Source organism: Oncorhynchus mykiss, chromosome 11 (assembly GCF_057628025.1).
Source record: "Oncorhynchus mykiss isolate SJ-2025 chromosome 11, ASM5762802v1, whole genome shotgun sequence".
NCBI classification, from domain to species: Eukaryota; Metazoa; Chordata; class Actinopteri; order Salmoniformes; family Salmonidae; genus Oncorhynchus; species Oncorhynchus mykiss.
Window position 1 is genome coordinate 66391687 of NC_143032.1, and position 17204 is coordinate 66408890.

Sequence of the window (17204 nt, forward strand, 5' to 3'; positions counted from 1 at the left end):
CAGTCATAGACTGTTCACAGTAGTCTCCATTTCGATCAGGCAGTATGTTAATCAAAACCTGGGTCCTTTCTCAACATAGTTTGAAAGCGTCGCGGTGAGGGCAGGTGGAGAGCAAGGAGGTGTGCATGCTAACGTTCATTTTGTTGTCATTTCAAATACTGCAGAATAATATACATTTCCAAGTCCAAACGTTCCAGTCGTTGCATTAATAAAATATATTAATGCGTTATCCAAGTTGTTTACTAAATATAGCACATTTAACTAATTGTTGGTTGTAGGGCTAGTTAGCTTGTTCCTTCGTCACGCACTTGTCATAACTACACGGTTAGCTAATTTAGGTAGCTAGTTGGTGTTTTTTTTTTCTTAAGTATTAAAATGATTTTATGTTGTTGGTGGGGTTATACTTTTCGCAGCATGTCCCAAAATAACTAGCTACCTACGTTATATTATGGAAAGTGGGTTGCTTGCTAGCGTCTTCTAAGCTAAACTTCCGGCGTAACTAGCTAGCGAGTCAGCATAATAATTTAGCCAGCTAGCTAATGACATGAGATTACTCAATCGTGCTTGCCTAAACCCAGTTAAGACACTGCATTTACATATAGGTAGGTGTCAAATGTCACTTCATTATTGCCTTTCAAATGCATTGCTTGCATAGTGAACTGTTTCTAGCAACACCACCATTACTAGCTTGGTTTGAACTGTTCGCTAACGAAAGCCCTCCCTCGGAAGTGAGCATGCGCACAATGTCTTGTAAACAATGAGACGATTCCAGACGGTCTTGACTTGAGCATTGTGTCTGTTTCAACAGTTTATCCCAGCTGAATATTAAAATACATTTCAGATCATGAACGATAAGCAGTTAAGATGATGTCTGGTAAGTAGGTAGATACGACTTTTGTCATCATATGTGTTGAGAGCGTGAATCAATAGCATCACTATGAAGACATGAGATATCAGATTGTTAATGCACAAAAATAGATATTAGGACTGGCACTTGGGCGTGAGCATGAGTAGGATTGCATCGACGGTGATTGGAAATATTCCCTGATTTCTCTGAAATCTAGGAAGTTTAAAAACATCGAACGCAAAAGGCTTTTAACGTGCTTTATTCCGTACAAATCTAGATTTTGATCGGAGCGTTTTTTGTGTGCGAAGCTTTCGAATCGCCCCTTCCTTTCATGGATTGCATGTTTTGTGAACCTGCAAAAAAACAAGCGGCATGTAGACTTGCGTTACTTCGCTGTTTGATCAAGTAAGGCTGACTGAGTTTATTTCGGGGTTTAATCATATTCAGAGTCAGGCTGTGAATGTATGTTGTCTCTATGCTTTGAAACAGTCCATTAATGGCATAGATCTACTTATGGTCGGTCTCGAGAATCATGGGGAGTAAGGTGCACTTGTCAATTAGCTCAAAAGGCTGGGTTCCAGACAAACATTAAACTTTTTCAGTTGGTGGTACCAGCGTCACACAATAGAATACGTTTGAGTCATTTTATAAAGTAATTCACAATGCTTCATTAGGAAGTGTAATAGACTACTGAGATGATATTAAATTAATACGTTGTTACACATATGTCCAAGCAGTAATGCATGATTCAAAATATGTTGACATGCAACTTAATCCAGTGCTTATGAATGTTGGGTTAATGAAAGTAGGGCTCCAGAATTTGTAGAAGATTTTTCCTTAATCTCTTTGTGCACTAATATGATATATATAGGCCTCATTCAATTGCTTCTAATTCACCACCTGGGGAAGTTGAAACTCAAAACACATTAGCTAGATAGCTAACTCTAAATATAACACCTACTGCTAGTAGCCATGTATTCATTTAACGGTAAATGTAATGTCCTAAAACATTTTCGCATTAAGGCGTAGTTTACTCGGCATGGCCGATGCGCAATTTCTCTCGCTCCGTATTTCAAAGCCATATCAGATATATTATACCTTCAGAAAACTGAGACCCTCCTCTCTTTAATATGAACAATGAGTTGCCTCCAAAGTAGTTTTTTCCAACAATTGCATTTTGAAATGTTATACAATCACGAGAAAGGGGAGAGAGTGTGAGAGGCTCATGCATTACAGCATCCGGTTCCAGCGAATCAGGCAGGCACAGCGGCAGGACAGACACTTCTATTACAGGAATCATGAGAATAATGCACTTTACTGTTGGAACAAATACATTTTTATCCGCCCCCAAAAATAGGATGTTTTGATTGAGGTTACTAGGTACCTCAATCAAAATAGAAACATTTACTATCACTATCATTACACAGCAGTTTGTATCTGAATGTGATATCATACGATGTGTTACCCTCTGACTACACAGGTAGCCTAGCTGAAGCATGGAGGCGGTTCTGAGCAGGCTGAGAGGGCTGAGTGCAGACGAGCTGCGAGAGGAGTTCACAAGGGCCGACCTCAAGTGCGGTCCAATCACGGCCACCACCCGTGCCATCTTCGAGAGGAAGTTGGCCCGCGTCCTGGCGGGAGCCGAGGGCAGCAGCAGCACCACAGAGACGGACAGCAGCAGTAATGCCACCACTACAGGCCCAGCCACAAGCAGTAGTGCAGCGGCGGCCAGTGCTGCAGAGCAGGCCAAACCAGTGCCGTCATGTGCTACATCAGCAGCGACTGGCACTGACTCTCCTAAGGCTGTCAGTGATGAGATGGACTTTGGTTACGGAATGGGGCTCAATCCCCCAGAGGAAGAGGAACTTGGCCTGACAGTGAAGTCAAGGGCCCCTTTTAATATCAATAGGGAAGACACTGGCTCTCAGTATACAGCAGAGACTCCTTCAAAGATGGCCCAAGTGTCACCAATGTTCTATGGAGTGTGTCCATTATGGGAGGATGTCTTGGCTAGAAATGGTAAGAAACTGTTATTTCACCTGGGCTGATGTAAACTACCCCTGCAATTTACACTTTGGGCTGTTAGTCGGTCAAACGTGTATTTGTCATTATTTATTTTCCCACACAGAAATGCGAAGACAGAGAACTGTTGGCTGGCTAGCTATTGGGTTACACAAAGTGCAGTGCGCATCTTCTGTATGTTGACCATGCTGTCACACTACGCTCAAGGTCCAATTCCAACATTTGATGTTGCTTCTCCATGACATCATGCTGTTCAGGGGTTATTTTGGTTTTGAGCCGTCAGTGGTTGAGATCTATAGCACCTGTCACCTTATGGCTTTCTGCATTAGCATGGCAAAAAAAAAATAGTCGTAAGAATTTGAGCTGCTTTGCTTGTAATGTTTCTAGTTGTAGGTAGATATAAAGAGCTATCTATAGCCTATAGAAACATACCTTTTTTAATGTACCTTTTTTTCTCTCACTTCCAGATAGGGCCCACGTGTATGGAGATAAGAAAGAGGCTCTTCAGGCTGTGAAAATGATGAAAGGAGCTCGCTTTAAAGCCTTTGCCAATCGAGACGATGCTGAGAAATTTGCCAAGGGAATCTGTGACTATTACCCCTCTCCTAGTAAATCCACCCCATGTGTCTCCCCTGTCAAACCAGGCCTGGTCTTCTGCAAGGGTGTGTGCTGGGCTGAAAAGGACAATTATCTCTCCTTACAAAAAAATACATTTGTTTGAAAAATATGCAAAGTCAGTGCTTTTCAAGGGTGTTTGGTTGGCATTTAATTTCTTGGACTTGTCCAATTTTTTAAACAAGTAAATTGTTTATCACATATTCTGCTGACCTCTGTTTTAATCTGTTTTCTCCGTCTCTCTTGTCTGTGGCACTAGACAACGTCCCTGTCATGGAGGCAGACACCATCAACAGGGAGAGGGCCAACAGCTTCAAGAGCCCTCGCTGCCAGGATCTGACAGCCAAGCTGAGGAAGGCTGTGGAGAAGGGGGATGAGGTAGCCTTCAGTGACCTGGTCTGGAGCAACCCACGCTATCTCATTGGCTCTGGAGACAACCCCACTGTTGTGCAGGTGAGTCAGGGAGGAAGTCAGCCAGCAGATGATTACAGTGAAGTATCACAAAAATAGGTAGTCAACCACATAGAAAGATATGACTCCTTCAGATATGACTCAGTAATTCTGTTGACCAAATTAGTTATAATGTTTTAACAGAACTGATCTATTACTCTGACAATTTCAGTATAAATCCTATTAGTTTTCCTTTTTCCAACCAAATGAATGTTTCTAACCACAGCCCAGTCTCAAGCCAGGCCTCTGTGGTTGTGACAAACAAGATGTGACCCAACACTGACCTGCACTACTTTCCTTCATCAATGTCCACTGTGTGTTCCTAGGAGGGGTGCCGGTACAACGTGATGCACGTGGCAGCAAAGGAGAATCAGCCGGGTGTCGCCCAGCTCCTGCTGGAAACTCTAGAGAATCCTGACTTCATGAGGCTCATGTACCCAGATGACCTGGAGGCCATGCTGCAGAAACGCATCCGTTACATCATAGACCTTTACCTCAATACTCCAGACAAAGCTGTGAGTCTCCTTATCTCACCCTTTCTCCATATGTACCTGCTGATAGATTTAACTGTAGGTTTAACACCAAAGGTTTCTAGACAAAATATTTGTGCAGACAAGGCTTTTAGCCGATTCCCCTGTACAGACAAAATCATTTTAAGAAATTGAAAAATTAAGCTTATTTTTGAGTGCAGACCTACTTGCCTCTGTTCATAGAGTATGTGTGTAACTCTGGTTCTGTCTGTCGCAGGGATTTGAGACACCACTCCACTTTGCCTGTAAGTTTGGTTGTCCAGAAGTGGTGAATGTCCTGTGTTCACATCCTGATACGGATAAAAACTGCAAGAACAAGTACGACCAGAAGCCATCTGATGTGAGTTGCTCCAGATATATACTTTTTTTTAAAGCTAGCTAATGACTGCTCATTGAGCCACATAACTTTTGGATTTCTTGAAATTCTTCTGTTTCCTGACAGGTTATTTGTGAAAGAAAAAACAAAACCCAAGAGGTGAAACAGAAGATATGTGACTATTTGGAAGGTAAGTACACTTCCTCCCAATCACAGGACTTGTGTTTTTCTTCTTTTCCCTGTTTACCCCAAGGCACCTTCTCTTCTGTCAACCTGTTTACCCCAAGGTACCTTCTCTTTTGTCAACCACAGATCGCTGCTATATACCCTTACTGAGGGCCACAGACAACTCTTCCCAGCCTGTCATTGGTGCTCCCTGGTCACCTGAGCCATCAGAAACTCTTACTCATTCGCTGGCTCCCAGGCTCATACGAAGTCCCATGGATCCAGTGATGTCAGTTAGGGCATTCGTTGGCCCACTCAGCCCATCTAAGGTCATTGTCATATCATGTCCTCTTTCAACTCGCACACTTTTTGTCTTCTTATCACCCATTTTTACACTTTAGTTCTAGATTTTTTTAGCTCATTATATTTTCAAATGGGAAGCTGTTGTTGAAACACAGGATGTACAGTGCATTTGGAAAGTATTCAGACCACTTCACTTTTTCCACATTTTGTTACGTTGCAGCCTTACTCTAAAATTTATAAAATAATTGTTTTCCCTCATCAATCTACACACAATACCCCATAATGACAAAGCTAAAACAGGTATTTATAAACTTTTGCAAATGTATAAAAAACAACAAATGATACCTTATGCATTCGGTAAGTATTCAGTCCCCTTCATTTCTTCCACATTTTGTTACATTGCAGCCTTATTCTAAAATGGATGAAATCAAAGATTTCCTCATCAGTCTACACACAATAACCCCAAAAGACAAAGCGAAAACCAATTTTTTGCAAATGCATTAAAAATAAAAAACAGAAATAGCTTAATTACATAGGTATTCAGACCCTTTGCTATGAGACTTGAAATTGAGCTCAGATGCATCCTGTTTCCATTGATCATCCTTGAGATGTTTTTACAACTTGATTGGAGTCCAAAGTGCATGCCAGAGCAAAAACCAAGCCATGAGGTAGAAGAAATTGTCCATAGAGCTCAGACAGGATTGTGTCAAGGCACAGATCTGGAGAAGGGTACCAAAACATTTCTGCAGCATTGAAGGCCCCCAAGAACACCATGGCCTTCATCATTTTTAAATGGAAGAAGTTTGGAACCACCAAGACTCTTCCTAGAGCTGGCCGCCTGGCCAAACTGAGCAATCGGGAGAAGGGCCTTGATTAGGCAGGTGACCAAGAACCTGATGGTTACTCTGACAGAGTTCCTCTGTGGAGGAAGGGAGAACCTTCCAGAAGGACAACCATCTCTGCAGCACTCCACCAATCAGGCCTTTATGGTAGAGTGGCCAGACGGAAGCCACTCCTCAGTAAAAGGCACATGACCGTCCACTTGGACTTTGCCAAATGGCACCTAAAGGACTCAGACCATGATAAACAAGATTCTTTGGTCTGATGAAGCCAAGGTTGAACTCTTTGGCCTGAATGCCAAGCGTAACGTCTAGTGGAAACCTGGCACCGTCCCTACGGTGAATCGTGGTGGTGGCAGCATCATGCTGTGGGGATGTTTTTCAGCGGCAGGGACTGGGAGACTAGTTAGGATTGAGGGAAAGATGAACAGAGCGAAGTACAGAAAGATCCTTGATTAAAACTTGCTGCAGAGCGCTCAGAACTTCAGAATGGGGCGGAAGGTTCACCTTCCAACCGGACAACAACCCTAAGCACACAACCAAGACAACGCAGGAATGGCTTCAGGACAAGTCTCTGAATGTCCTTTATTAGCTCAACCACAGCCCGGACTTGAACATGATCGAAAATCTTTGGAGAGACCTGAAAATAGCTTTGCAGCGACGCTCCCCATCCAACCTGACAGCGCTTGAGAAGATCTGCAGAGAAGAATGGAAAACTTCCCAAATACAGGTGTGCCAAGAAGACTCAAGGCTGTAATCGCTGCCTGTTTCAACAAAGTACTGAGTAAATGGGCTGAATACTTATGTAAATGTGATATTTCCGTTAAAATAAAATAAAATTAAACAAAAAATCTGTTTTTGCTTTGTCATTATGGGGTATTGTGTGTAGATGTTTTAGAATAAGGCTGTAATCTAGCAAAATGTAAAAAAAAAGTGAAAGGGTCTGAATACTTTCCGTGTGCACTATATGTAAGATTAATTGGTGTCCCCCTTGCAGGCAGATGAGTTCCGCCGGGTATGGAAGACACCCCCAAGAGACAGGGCGGGGCACTTCCAGCACATCTTGAAGTCTGACCCTGACCGTGGAGCAGAGAAAGTGGGCAGGTACGTCTAGAAAGCCTGAAGTTTAACAACTTCGTTCAATTTTTCCCAGCTTCTCCAACCACAGTGTTATGTTCTCCTCCCTCACAGAGACCTTGCCAGAGAGCTGGGCCACCCCTGGGCTGAGTACTGGGATTTCCTGGAGAGTTTTACAGACCTGTCTTCTGCAGACGGCCTCCGTAAGCTGGAGGAGTACCTCAACAAGAAGGACTTCAGTCAGCGTGCACACGAAGAGGCAGGGGAGAACGAAACCAGCAACCGCTTCAGAACCCCTTCCCCAGGTAATGTTATCCTCACCAGTTGCTATTGATAAACTGTATAGTACTGGTATTGAATTCAGATGATCAAGTTTGAGAAATGAGAGCGATGATACAGCCATCAAGGTCTTGAATTGATGCTCCCATACAACTTTAGATTGACCAGTAAATGCATTTCTTGTGTGCTTCAAATGAACAGTTTCCCCTCCTCTCTGCCATTTACAGGTAAGCCCAAGAAGTTCTGCAACTCCATCTCAGTGGGGGCCTTCCTGGACGAGGGTGATGACATCAGCCTGGAGGAGATGAAGAACCGTCAGAACACGGCACTCACCAGCATTACCTCCTCGGCGTGTTCTAAGGACAGTCTGGTGGGTGCTGTGGGCGGCCTGGGCCTCCGTGAGTTCCACATCCTGCCCGATGACCTCATTGAGACAGCTGCCGAGCGAGACCTCCTGTGCTCCTCCGTGTCAGAAAGCCTCCTCTCGCCCATCTGTGACAACGGCCTTGGCCTGTGCCCCTCCACGGGGGCAGAGAGGACTCACAACGGGGATATGATGTCCCCCCGCGCCTCCTCATCCCCCTGCTGCGTGCTGTCGCCCATCTCCAACTTGATGGTGGAGTTTGAAAGGATGTCCCTGCAGGATGGGGTGGACAACCCCACCAGAGACAGGGAGAGGAGGAGGAGTGGGGGACACAGGCACGGTGGGCACAGGGAAGGACTCTCTCGGGACGATCTGGCATCCGGGGTGGGCCGTCTCACGCTGGGGGGTAACACCAATGAAGACTCATTGTTTGAGAGGGGCTGTAGCTCAGAGGCCGGGGACAGGGAGGGGGGGGTGTGGAGGGGGACCTGTGTGAGTGGGGAGGTGCAGGGAGAGGTGGAGGTATGGATGGAAGACAGGGCCAGTGGTGGAAGCGGCAGCTCGGAGGAGTACTTTGTGGCTGAGGAGAGCTTGGAGGCTCTGGGCCCAAGGACTAGGGTGCTGGGGCCAGGGACCGTGTCAGGGCGCACACTCTGCTCCAGATCTAAGTCGTGGGATCACGGGGGGAGGGATCTGAGCAGCTCAGGATCATCCAGCTCCTGTAAGTCCCTGGACAACTCCCATGAGTTACCAGCACGGACCCCACCTCGCATCAGAAGAAGACTTTTCATTGAAGGGTGAGTGATGAGGTTTAGGGTGATTGTTCTGAGGTTTTTAATTACGCAACAAGGCCCAAGGGGGTGTGATATATGGACAATATACCACGGCTAAGGGCTGTTCTTAAGCACGACGCAACGCGGAGTGCTAGGACAAGGCCCTTAGCCATGGTATACTGGCCATATATCACAAACCCCCAAGGTGCCTTATTGCTATTATAAAATAGTCACCAAAGTAATTAGAGCAGTAAAAATAAATGTTTTGTCGAAACCACCAAGTTTATAATTAAGGATAATGTACTAGAGCTGACTGCAGAGGCGAGCTGTTATGTATTCTGTGGGGAAAATTAAGCTGCACAGTGGGATAACTTCCTGCTTACAAACGTCAGCAAGCAACAGCAGAATTAAAATCTGCCAAACCCTTCAACCTACCTCTCTTGTTTTGTCTGTTGTTTCAGGGATTCACCAACCAAGTTGGACAGACAGGTCCTGTCGGCAGTAGAAGCCACAGATATCGACCCCTCGAAGTTCCCCAGCATTCAGAAATGGAAAAGCACAATGCAGACGTACACCTCATCAGACATGCAAAGGTATGCATGTCTCCATGCATATGAACAGTTGTCACTGCCTGCAAGTTGTCTTGTAAATATGGAAACACATTGACTTGCACAGTGCTTAAATGTCAGTTGCTATCGTATGGAAACAACCAAATAAATGCAGACTGGTGGTGGTATTGTTTCTGTTTGTCTTTCAGCTGGCCCAGCTCTGCAGTGATAAAAAGCAGACCCAGGGTATATCAGGCCTCTCCCCTCACACACGGTTCTCCTGTCAGCAGCCTGGTGTCCCCTGCTGGTGGCCGCTTCAGTCCCGCCCGACACACAGGCTTTCCAGACTTCACCAGCCCCAACCGCTACAGCCCTGCACATGCCAGCTACATCCAACGCATCCGCCTCAGGCACTTCAACGACCCTTAGCCAACTCCAAGCCCTGACCGAGACTAACCCCCCCTGGCCAGAAACAATAGGCTACAGCCCTGCCACCACGGTGGTTAAATATGCCAGAGCTCAAAACCATGTACCTAACAAAATATGCACAAGTGTCTTGAAGATTTGTATTAATGACGTATGGTACTACTTCTATATATTGCATACATACAAGATTCTCAGTATGTCGGGTCGTGATGTACACTGACTTAAAAAAAAGAAAAAAAAGAACCAGGTTTCCTTCAGTCTGTACTTTGTACTGTATGAGTGTTGAATTGACAATTAATATTATTCATAGTAAGTGTGAAACACCTGTGTCATAGCTCAGTCAACTTTTTTAATAACCAGTAAAACAGCTGCACTCCCCAAAACATTGAGTAGATGTTCGTTAAACTTCAGAATAGAATCGTCGGTAAGATTCACTTAACTGAAAATAGCTGTTTTTAAGAAGTAAAAAGAAATGTCAATATTGTAAAGTAATTTTTTTTTAATGTCAGTCAGTAGCACAAAACCAACTTTTTATGTGTGTACTAAACCAACTGCCAGTTATTTTGTTTCTTCTAAGTTCAGGAATTGCCTTAATTTTCTGAAACGATGGACCAGTCAGTCTCCATGCAGAATTAGCCACATCCTGTCCAGTTTGGTTAAAGTTGATGCATCCTGACAACAGCATAGCAACCACCATCGGACTGCAGCTCACCCAACAAATGGCTCCAAAGCAAACATGGGGAATATGGTAATACACTGAAGTTTTCCATGTTTTTATTTTCTTATTTCATTAATAAATAGAGATGTGTTCATTTTCCAGGTACCAATGTTTTTGTGCGTCATGCAATTTCTGTGTTGTCTTCACACTTAACTTCTCTTTTAACGACTGTCGGCCTCACACAATAGCTGAAAGGTAAACTTCTTGGAACTGTTCTTGGTTTTTCTAAAGGTGTCTGAGAGTAATGGCAAGCTGTACATAAGAGGTTACTGCAGAGTGCAACAAAGACATGTTTACTCATTTGTAATCAATGGCTTACTAAATGTGAATGTGCAAGAACCTGTAGCTAAACTCTATGAAGATAGTTATCACCGTTAAAATAAGGTCCATTTACAAACTGCTGTAAAAAGAATGGTCTGCCAGCCAGCAAAGCTGAATATAGAAATCAACAGCTTTAAATCAAAATTGAATAGGAATCACCCTTACTATATAGATTGTCACTCTTAGTATGAGAGATGTGAGTAATATTGAATGTGAATAGAAAATCTTGATTAAAGGCACCAACTTTTTCATGGAGAGGATTGTATTGTCGTTCTCGTGTTCACAGGTGACACAGATTTCGTTCTGGTCTCCAAATGTTTTATGAATGTGGAGTCCTGCAAATTGCACCTAAATACTTAAACATACTTATTGTGCTTTGGCATTCTGTGCTTCTTTAAAAAAGGATTTTAAAAAATTCATTGTGAATTTCTCCTTTTCTGTATGTCCAGATCCTCATTTGCTTTTGATTAATCAATAAAACAGTTTCCTCATCTTTGAATTGTTGTCCTTTGAGCACTTTCTAATATTGCCCTAAATGGCAGTGTCACCCTTATTCTCTACTACTGTATATTAGTGCCTTTAGTGTGACAGTGGCACACTAACAATATGACACTTCATAAACCATTCAAATGACTAACAAATATTAATTTGATCCATTCAAGCTTTGTAGTGCCAACACTAAGATGCATCAGATTTGCTGTTAGACAATATCATTGCTTTTGTCCCATCTTGAGTTAACGCTGACCCTATTTTATAACTAAGAGTACTTATTTGGTGTACTGCTGAGGAACACAAAACATTTACATGACCATGTGTCCTTTATTGCATGTTTCTACTGAACACAACTGTATCTAAACCTAAGAGGAAGCTTTGATCCAAATACAAAAGGACAGCATGAGAAGCATTTACAGAACTACAGCAAATATGCCATCACTTTGTCTTTGAAACTCGCATACTGTTTACATTCATAATAAGTGTTGAGTGGGCCCTGGCAGTCATCATCACATCAGCTTTCTGAGTTAAGGGCATTGTTACAGCAACAGTTAATTGAGAAACCTGAATCAATACAAAATCCCCTTCAGTTTAATACAAAATCAAGACAGAAAGGGCACAACATACTCTGTATACCCCCCTTTCACTGTAGGGGAGAGTGGTGTATTTTGAGCAACTTTTACATTCAGCATCACTATGTCAAGGGAAATATAGTATTCTTTCTAACAATGATCTCTACATATATTTAATGATGTTGTGTATTCCTGGAAATAAACATAACATTTTTGAAAACACAGCTTGTCCAGAAAAAGTGGACTCTTGGCACAACCTAACCCAGGTATGGGGTAAGTTGAGCATAGGGACAGGGTAAATTGAGCCGCCTTGGGGTAAGTGGGTGGTGGTGCTGGTAGGTCAAAGTTGAATTAATGGAAGGAAGGTTGTGGTATATTGAATGTCTTAAATGTATGCCTACTTTCAGATAAAGATCTCGCTGTTCAATATCACTTACTATTCCATCTCTTGACCAGTTATCTGGGACAGGGATGTTTCAATCTGCCAATTAATTGGAAAGTTCTCTGTATTTGAGGCTACTAAGCCCATGAAACTGGTCCACGAGATTCTTGATTTGTTTATCAAGCTCAGACTCCAAGTCATCAGATGAGACCTTGTGTTCCTCTGTTACTCTGCCACAGACTCGCTTTCACACAGCTACATGTTTGTTACTGTACCTCTTCAGTGTATGTTTTCATTCCTTGCTGCTGCTCCTTCTCTCACTTCCTTGACTGCTCTGTTAAGAACCTCAAGGGGTGGCTTGATCCCTTCTTGTTTTACAATTCTATACACAGGCATGATCATGTCTGCTCTGTATCAATACAAATTCACTATCTTGAGTTCATATGCATGACACATTGCAAAAATACTATGCATATTATGTATAAAACAGACAAAATGCAATCATAATTTGTCATGGTGGTATTGGCTCAAGTTACCTCAAGGCAAACATTTTGACTATATTAGCCCAAACAGTTACAAGGATCCACTTTCATGCTAAGTTTAGAACCTCATATTGTAGCTTGTAAAGACCCCAACTGCTGTACAAAACAATCTTAAAACTATCTACATAGGTTTAGATACAAGCATCAGATGGCCTAGCAGTTAGAGCGTTGGGCCAGTGACTGAAATCAAATACCAGAGTCGACAACGTAAAAAACAATCTCGATGTTCCCTTGAGCAAGGCACTTAACCCTAATTGCGCCACGGTCCTCGTTGATCATGGCAGACCCTGGCCCTGTGATGTACAAAAAAAAGACATTTCCAAATCACGTGTATTAATATACATTTGTAGATGAAATAGGACAAATATAAGCACCTGCTAAATTATCATGGAGCTTATAACACAAATTAATTTAACTTTGTGAAAATCAGTTTTTGGGCTGTAACTTGCTTACCATATGGTTTCTTCCTTCCCAGACTCCATGAAATGATTGCCTCTTCCTAAATATTTGGTCACATTATTAGTTTTGTGCATGGTTTCCTAGAAACAAGCGGTGGCTCAACTTACCCCACTTTCCCCTAGTTGGCAAACGATGGCAGGGGAGTTGATCACAACAAAACACCACAGAATATCTCATTGCACATTGAAGTTACAAAATTAACACCAAAAATAACTTTCAAGACACTTAAGCAGAAATCAAGAGCCATTCAGTTCACCCTGTGACCGACATCTGAACCTCTCAGAAAGAGAACAAGTGAATACTGTAGGTGGAACATGGTCAGGTCCGTGTGAGTTTGTCCGGGGGCATGAACCCTGAGTCTCCCAGTGTCCTCAGTGCCACCCTGCCGCTGGGGCGCACTGTGAGCCAGGTGATGCTGCCGTTGTTCAGCCCAATCCTCAGCCAGCCCTCTGGAGGAAACTGCAGGGCCCTGAGACATACATACAGAAAGAGATTGAGACCGTTAGAGCAACCGATACACCCCGATCTAACAAATATACACATCTGTCATGGGATGTTGACAAGCACATCATTATTGTCACGAAATGCAAAAGATATAATACAGTATATTGGAATTGATACACAAAGTCATGAAGATTAGCATCAGCTTGTTGAATGGGGCTTTGGTCCAGCTTCAGCCTGCCTCGGGAGAGCAACACACCTGCACACAAAATAGCGGATGACATTGGCATGACAGACGATGATCTCGTAGCTGTCCTCCTTCTGCTTGGGGTCAGCGCGGTGGATGTAGCGACGGAAGGCAGCCTCGATCCTCGCCCCGTCCTCGTGGTACTGCTGTAGAGCGGTAGAAAGGTCCACAGTGGTTGTGTAAGACGAGAGTTTGAGCTGACCTCTGATTGCATTGCATTGAATGATACATACAAGCAGACAGCTGTAACTATACTGAACAAAAATATGAACGCAACATGTAAAGTGTTGGTCCCATTTTTCATGAGCTGAAATAAAAGATCCAAGAAATGTTCCATACGCACAGAAAAGGTCTCTCTCAAACTTTGTGCACACATTTGTTTACATCCTTGTTAGTGAGCATTTCTCCTTTGCCAAAATAATCCATCCATATGACAGGTTTGGGATATCAAGAAGCTGATTAAACAGCATGATCATTACACAGTGGGTGGGCCTATGCCCTCCTAGGGCCACCCATGTCTGCATCCCTGCCCAGTCATGTGAAATCCATAGATTAGTTAGTGCCTAATGAATTTATTTCAATTGACTGATTTCCTTCTATAAACTGTAACTCAGTAAAATCTTACAAATTGTTGCATGTTGAGTTTATATTTTCGTTCAGTATAGATAACAAGTAAAAGGGACACTGAACAGGAGGTAATATGACAGGCACACAGGCCGTTGAGAACCCAGAATGGCCATCTCACCACAGCGTCAGGCTTCCAGTGGGTGACAGGAGGCACAGGTTGAATGGGTGCTCCTTCTCTTAGCAAATCACAGCTCACCAGCTCCACCCCTAAACCAATAACATAACGGAAGATTAAAGTTAGTTAGCGGTGAGTAGTGAAGTACTCATCATGATTCATGACATTTTTACATCTGAAATATCTGAGATCAAAGCTTCTGAGGCTGTTATCAGATAAAGCCTTGGTATCAGGTGATGTGAATATCTGCAAGATGTATAGGAGCAGGTGACCAGCCCTTCTCCTGAACTACTGGCTTTTGCTCCTACTCTACACAAACACACCTGATTCAACCATATGGTCTATGGATTCAGTTGAATCAGGAGTGTTAGATTCAGTCTGAGAAATCCTTCAGGATGGTAGCTAAATATTGTATATACTCCGGCATACGCCTCAGCTGTAAAGTAAATATTGTATATACTCCGGCATACGCCTCAGCTGTTAAGTAAATATTGTATATACTCCGGCATACGCCTCAGCTGTAAAGTAAATATTGTATAAACTCCGGCATACGCCTCAGCTGTAAAGTAAATATTGTATATACTCCAGCATACGCCTCAGCTGTAAAGTAAATATTGTATATACTCCGGCATACGCCTCAGCTGTAAAGTAAATATTGTATATACTCCAGCATACGCTTCAGCTGTAAAGTAAATATTGTATATACTCCAGCATACGCCTCAGCTGTTAAGTAAATATTGTATATACTCCAGCATACGCTTCAGCTGTAAAGTAAATATTGTATATACTCCGGCATACGCCTCAGCTGTAAAGTAAATATTGTATATACTCCAGCATACGCCTCAGCTGTAAAGTAAATATTGTATATACTCTGGCATACGCCTCAGCTGTAAAGTAAATATTGTATATACTCCAGCATACGCCTCAGCTGTAAAGTAAATATTGTATATACTCCGGCATACGCCTCAGCTGTAAAGTTTGCCGGTCTATGGTTCTGACCTGGGAGGTATTTGCTGATGATGTTGGCAGTCTCGGTGGCCCTGGCCATAGTGGAGTGGACCATGATGTCATACTTTAACCCAAGGGCAGCCAACCGCTGGCCAGTAAACTCAGCCTGCTCCCGACCTGCAGAACACAAACACATAGTCCCCAAAATTAGCAGACTGCAATTGTGAAACACTTTCACCACCTCTGTTGAATGCTGCTGAATATACTCTTCTTATTCACTAAAATTCAACTGTTGAGCTGGAGAGTAGAGTTGAGAAATAGGTCTATGTTTCATGCCTTTAGCAACATGAGTACACAGCAGCACTGGGTACACAACCTAAAGGGGTGAGGATTCTCTCATGGTCTCCATTGCCACTCAAGTTGTACTGGGAGTGTCTGATGAGGAGGATGTTGCGTGTGGCTTTGGGTTTCCCATTGTCCTGCTCTGAGCTTGGGTCTTCACTGACGACCTCCTTCTTCTTCCCATTTGTCAACAGTGCGGACGGGTCCCGCCTAGTACAGTACAGAGGGAACAAATCAGTTATGTGTGTTGCGGTTTACTTCTCTTGATGACATGCCAAGAGCCCAGACCTGTCAGGCTGTCAACATGTTGTCGCTGGCTGTTAATATCAATCAATCACACTGACTCAGTCAGACTAAACTACTTGACCCACGTGAACAGATCTGACCGCCCTCTATGTTTTATAGTAGTCTGCATCAGACTTAGCTAATAAAGGAGGCATACTTATCCCAGTTGAAGTCCCAGGCATTTCCAGTAGATTCAACAGTGCGGTTCCCCGCTGGCTGTGCAGCTTGCAAAACATTGAACAGGCTCCACCGAGCGGCTCGCGTGTGGCCGAAACAGCCCTGGTATTCAGCTGCGGCAGCCGCAACAACCAGCACCGCTGATCCGCCAGCGAACCCACACACTATTTTAAATGTCCTCCGATATGACATGTTGTGAAAAACTATCGGTTCTGTGCAGTGGGTTTTCTAGGTAGCGAGCTAACTTGCTAATGCCGCCCAACGTCTGTAGTAGAAGAGATCCCTTTCAAGAACTGAGCAGCCAGCAGTCTCGAGGAGCGGCTAATCCTGACCTAGCTAGACAGCCTCTAGTCTGGTCTGTGGATTTACACCCTTTCTATGTGCAGGAATAGAGTGAATACCCTCCAACGACTCTTTAATCGCTCGTTAAAAATAAATCCAGTCAAAGATTATGAAGCTACTTGGAATCACTTAACAAGCTAGCAGCTAATTAAAAAGGAAAACATACAGTGCTTGGAACTATGGTGTCTCGCTAGAGCCAAAGAACCAGCTAAACGCAGATATTACGATACGCGAAAGCTGGACAAAACGAACAAATGATTCACCTTTAGAGGGCGCGCACAGCCCATGAAACAGATGCCAAAGACCTGAAAATTCAGCAGGGGAGCAGAGAGCTTGTGGAGGTCCTTATTATAATAAATAATAATAATATATTTTGGTTTTTCACTCTCTACCCTCACAGTAGGGCCAAAGTCAAAAGGAATGTATGTGTAACAAAAGTTGCATAAAACGATAGTGATGAGTGACTGGTTTAGACATGCAAAAAATGTTTTTAAACAAAATTAAATATATAAAATCCGATTTGATGGTGAATAAAACGTGTGGCCCCTGGCTGTAACCTAAGCATCCCATCACAGTCCTCTTCGTTTAGCATTAAACTAGGTTTAAAATGTATTATATTGTTATCTTCAACCTAGGCTCC

The 17204-nt window shown here is 43.3% G+C and overlaps 2 protein-coding genes across 4 annotated transcripts; one reads left to right on the top strand and one right to left on the bottom strand.

Annotated features, from left to right (window-relative positions):
• Window positions 1–45: 45 nt before the first annotated feature.
• On the top strand, window positions 46–11092 carry LOC110536229 (ankyrin repeat and LEM domain-containing protein 2). Of its 2 annotated transcripts, none has more exons than XM_021621879.3 (13): window positions 46–119; window positions 2328–2866; window positions 3337–3531; window positions 3744–3937; window positions 4261–4449; window positions 4682–4804; window positions 4907–4970; window positions 5093–5274; window positions 7085–7191; window positions 7279–7469; window positions 7671–8604; window positions 9042–9173; window positions 9338–11092. In XM_021621879.3, the coding sequence occupies exons 2-13, from the start codon at window positions 2344–2346 to the stop codon at window positions 9555–9557; spliced, it is 3054 nt and encodes a 1017-aa protein (XP_021477554.3). In that variant the 5' UTR covers window positions 46–119; window positions 2328–2343; the 3' UTR covers window positions 9558–11092. The 2 variants fall into 2 exon arrangements, with proteins under 2 accessions (XP_021477554.3, XP_021477553.3); XM_021621878.3 differs by having other exon boundaries at window positions 99–874.
• Window positions 11093–11392: 300 nt separating this feature from the next.
• LOC110536230 (serine/threonine-protein phosphatase PGAM5, mitochondrial) lies at window positions 11393–16820 on the bottom strand. Of its 2 annotated transcripts, XR_005034718.2 has the most exons (7): window positions 16203–16781; window positions 15795–15970; window positions 15470–15595; window positions 14474–14562; window positions 13741–13874; window positions 13035–13509; window positions 11393–12874 (listed from the first exon to the last, which is right to left on the bottom strand). XR_005034718.2 is itself a non-coding variant. In XM_021621880.3 (6 exons), the coding sequence occupies exons 1-6, from the start codon at window positions 16412–16414 to the stop codon at window positions 13359–13361; spliced, it is 888 nt and encodes a 295-aa protein (XP_021477555.3). In that variant the 5' UTR covers window positions 16415–16820; the 3' UTR covers window positions 11393–13358. The 2 variants fall into 2 exon arrangements, 1 of the variants encoding a protein (XP_021477555.3); XM_021621880.3 differs by having other exon boundaries at window positions 11393–13509; window positions 16203–16820.
• Between the last annotated feature and the right edge of the window lie 384 nt (window positions 16821–17204).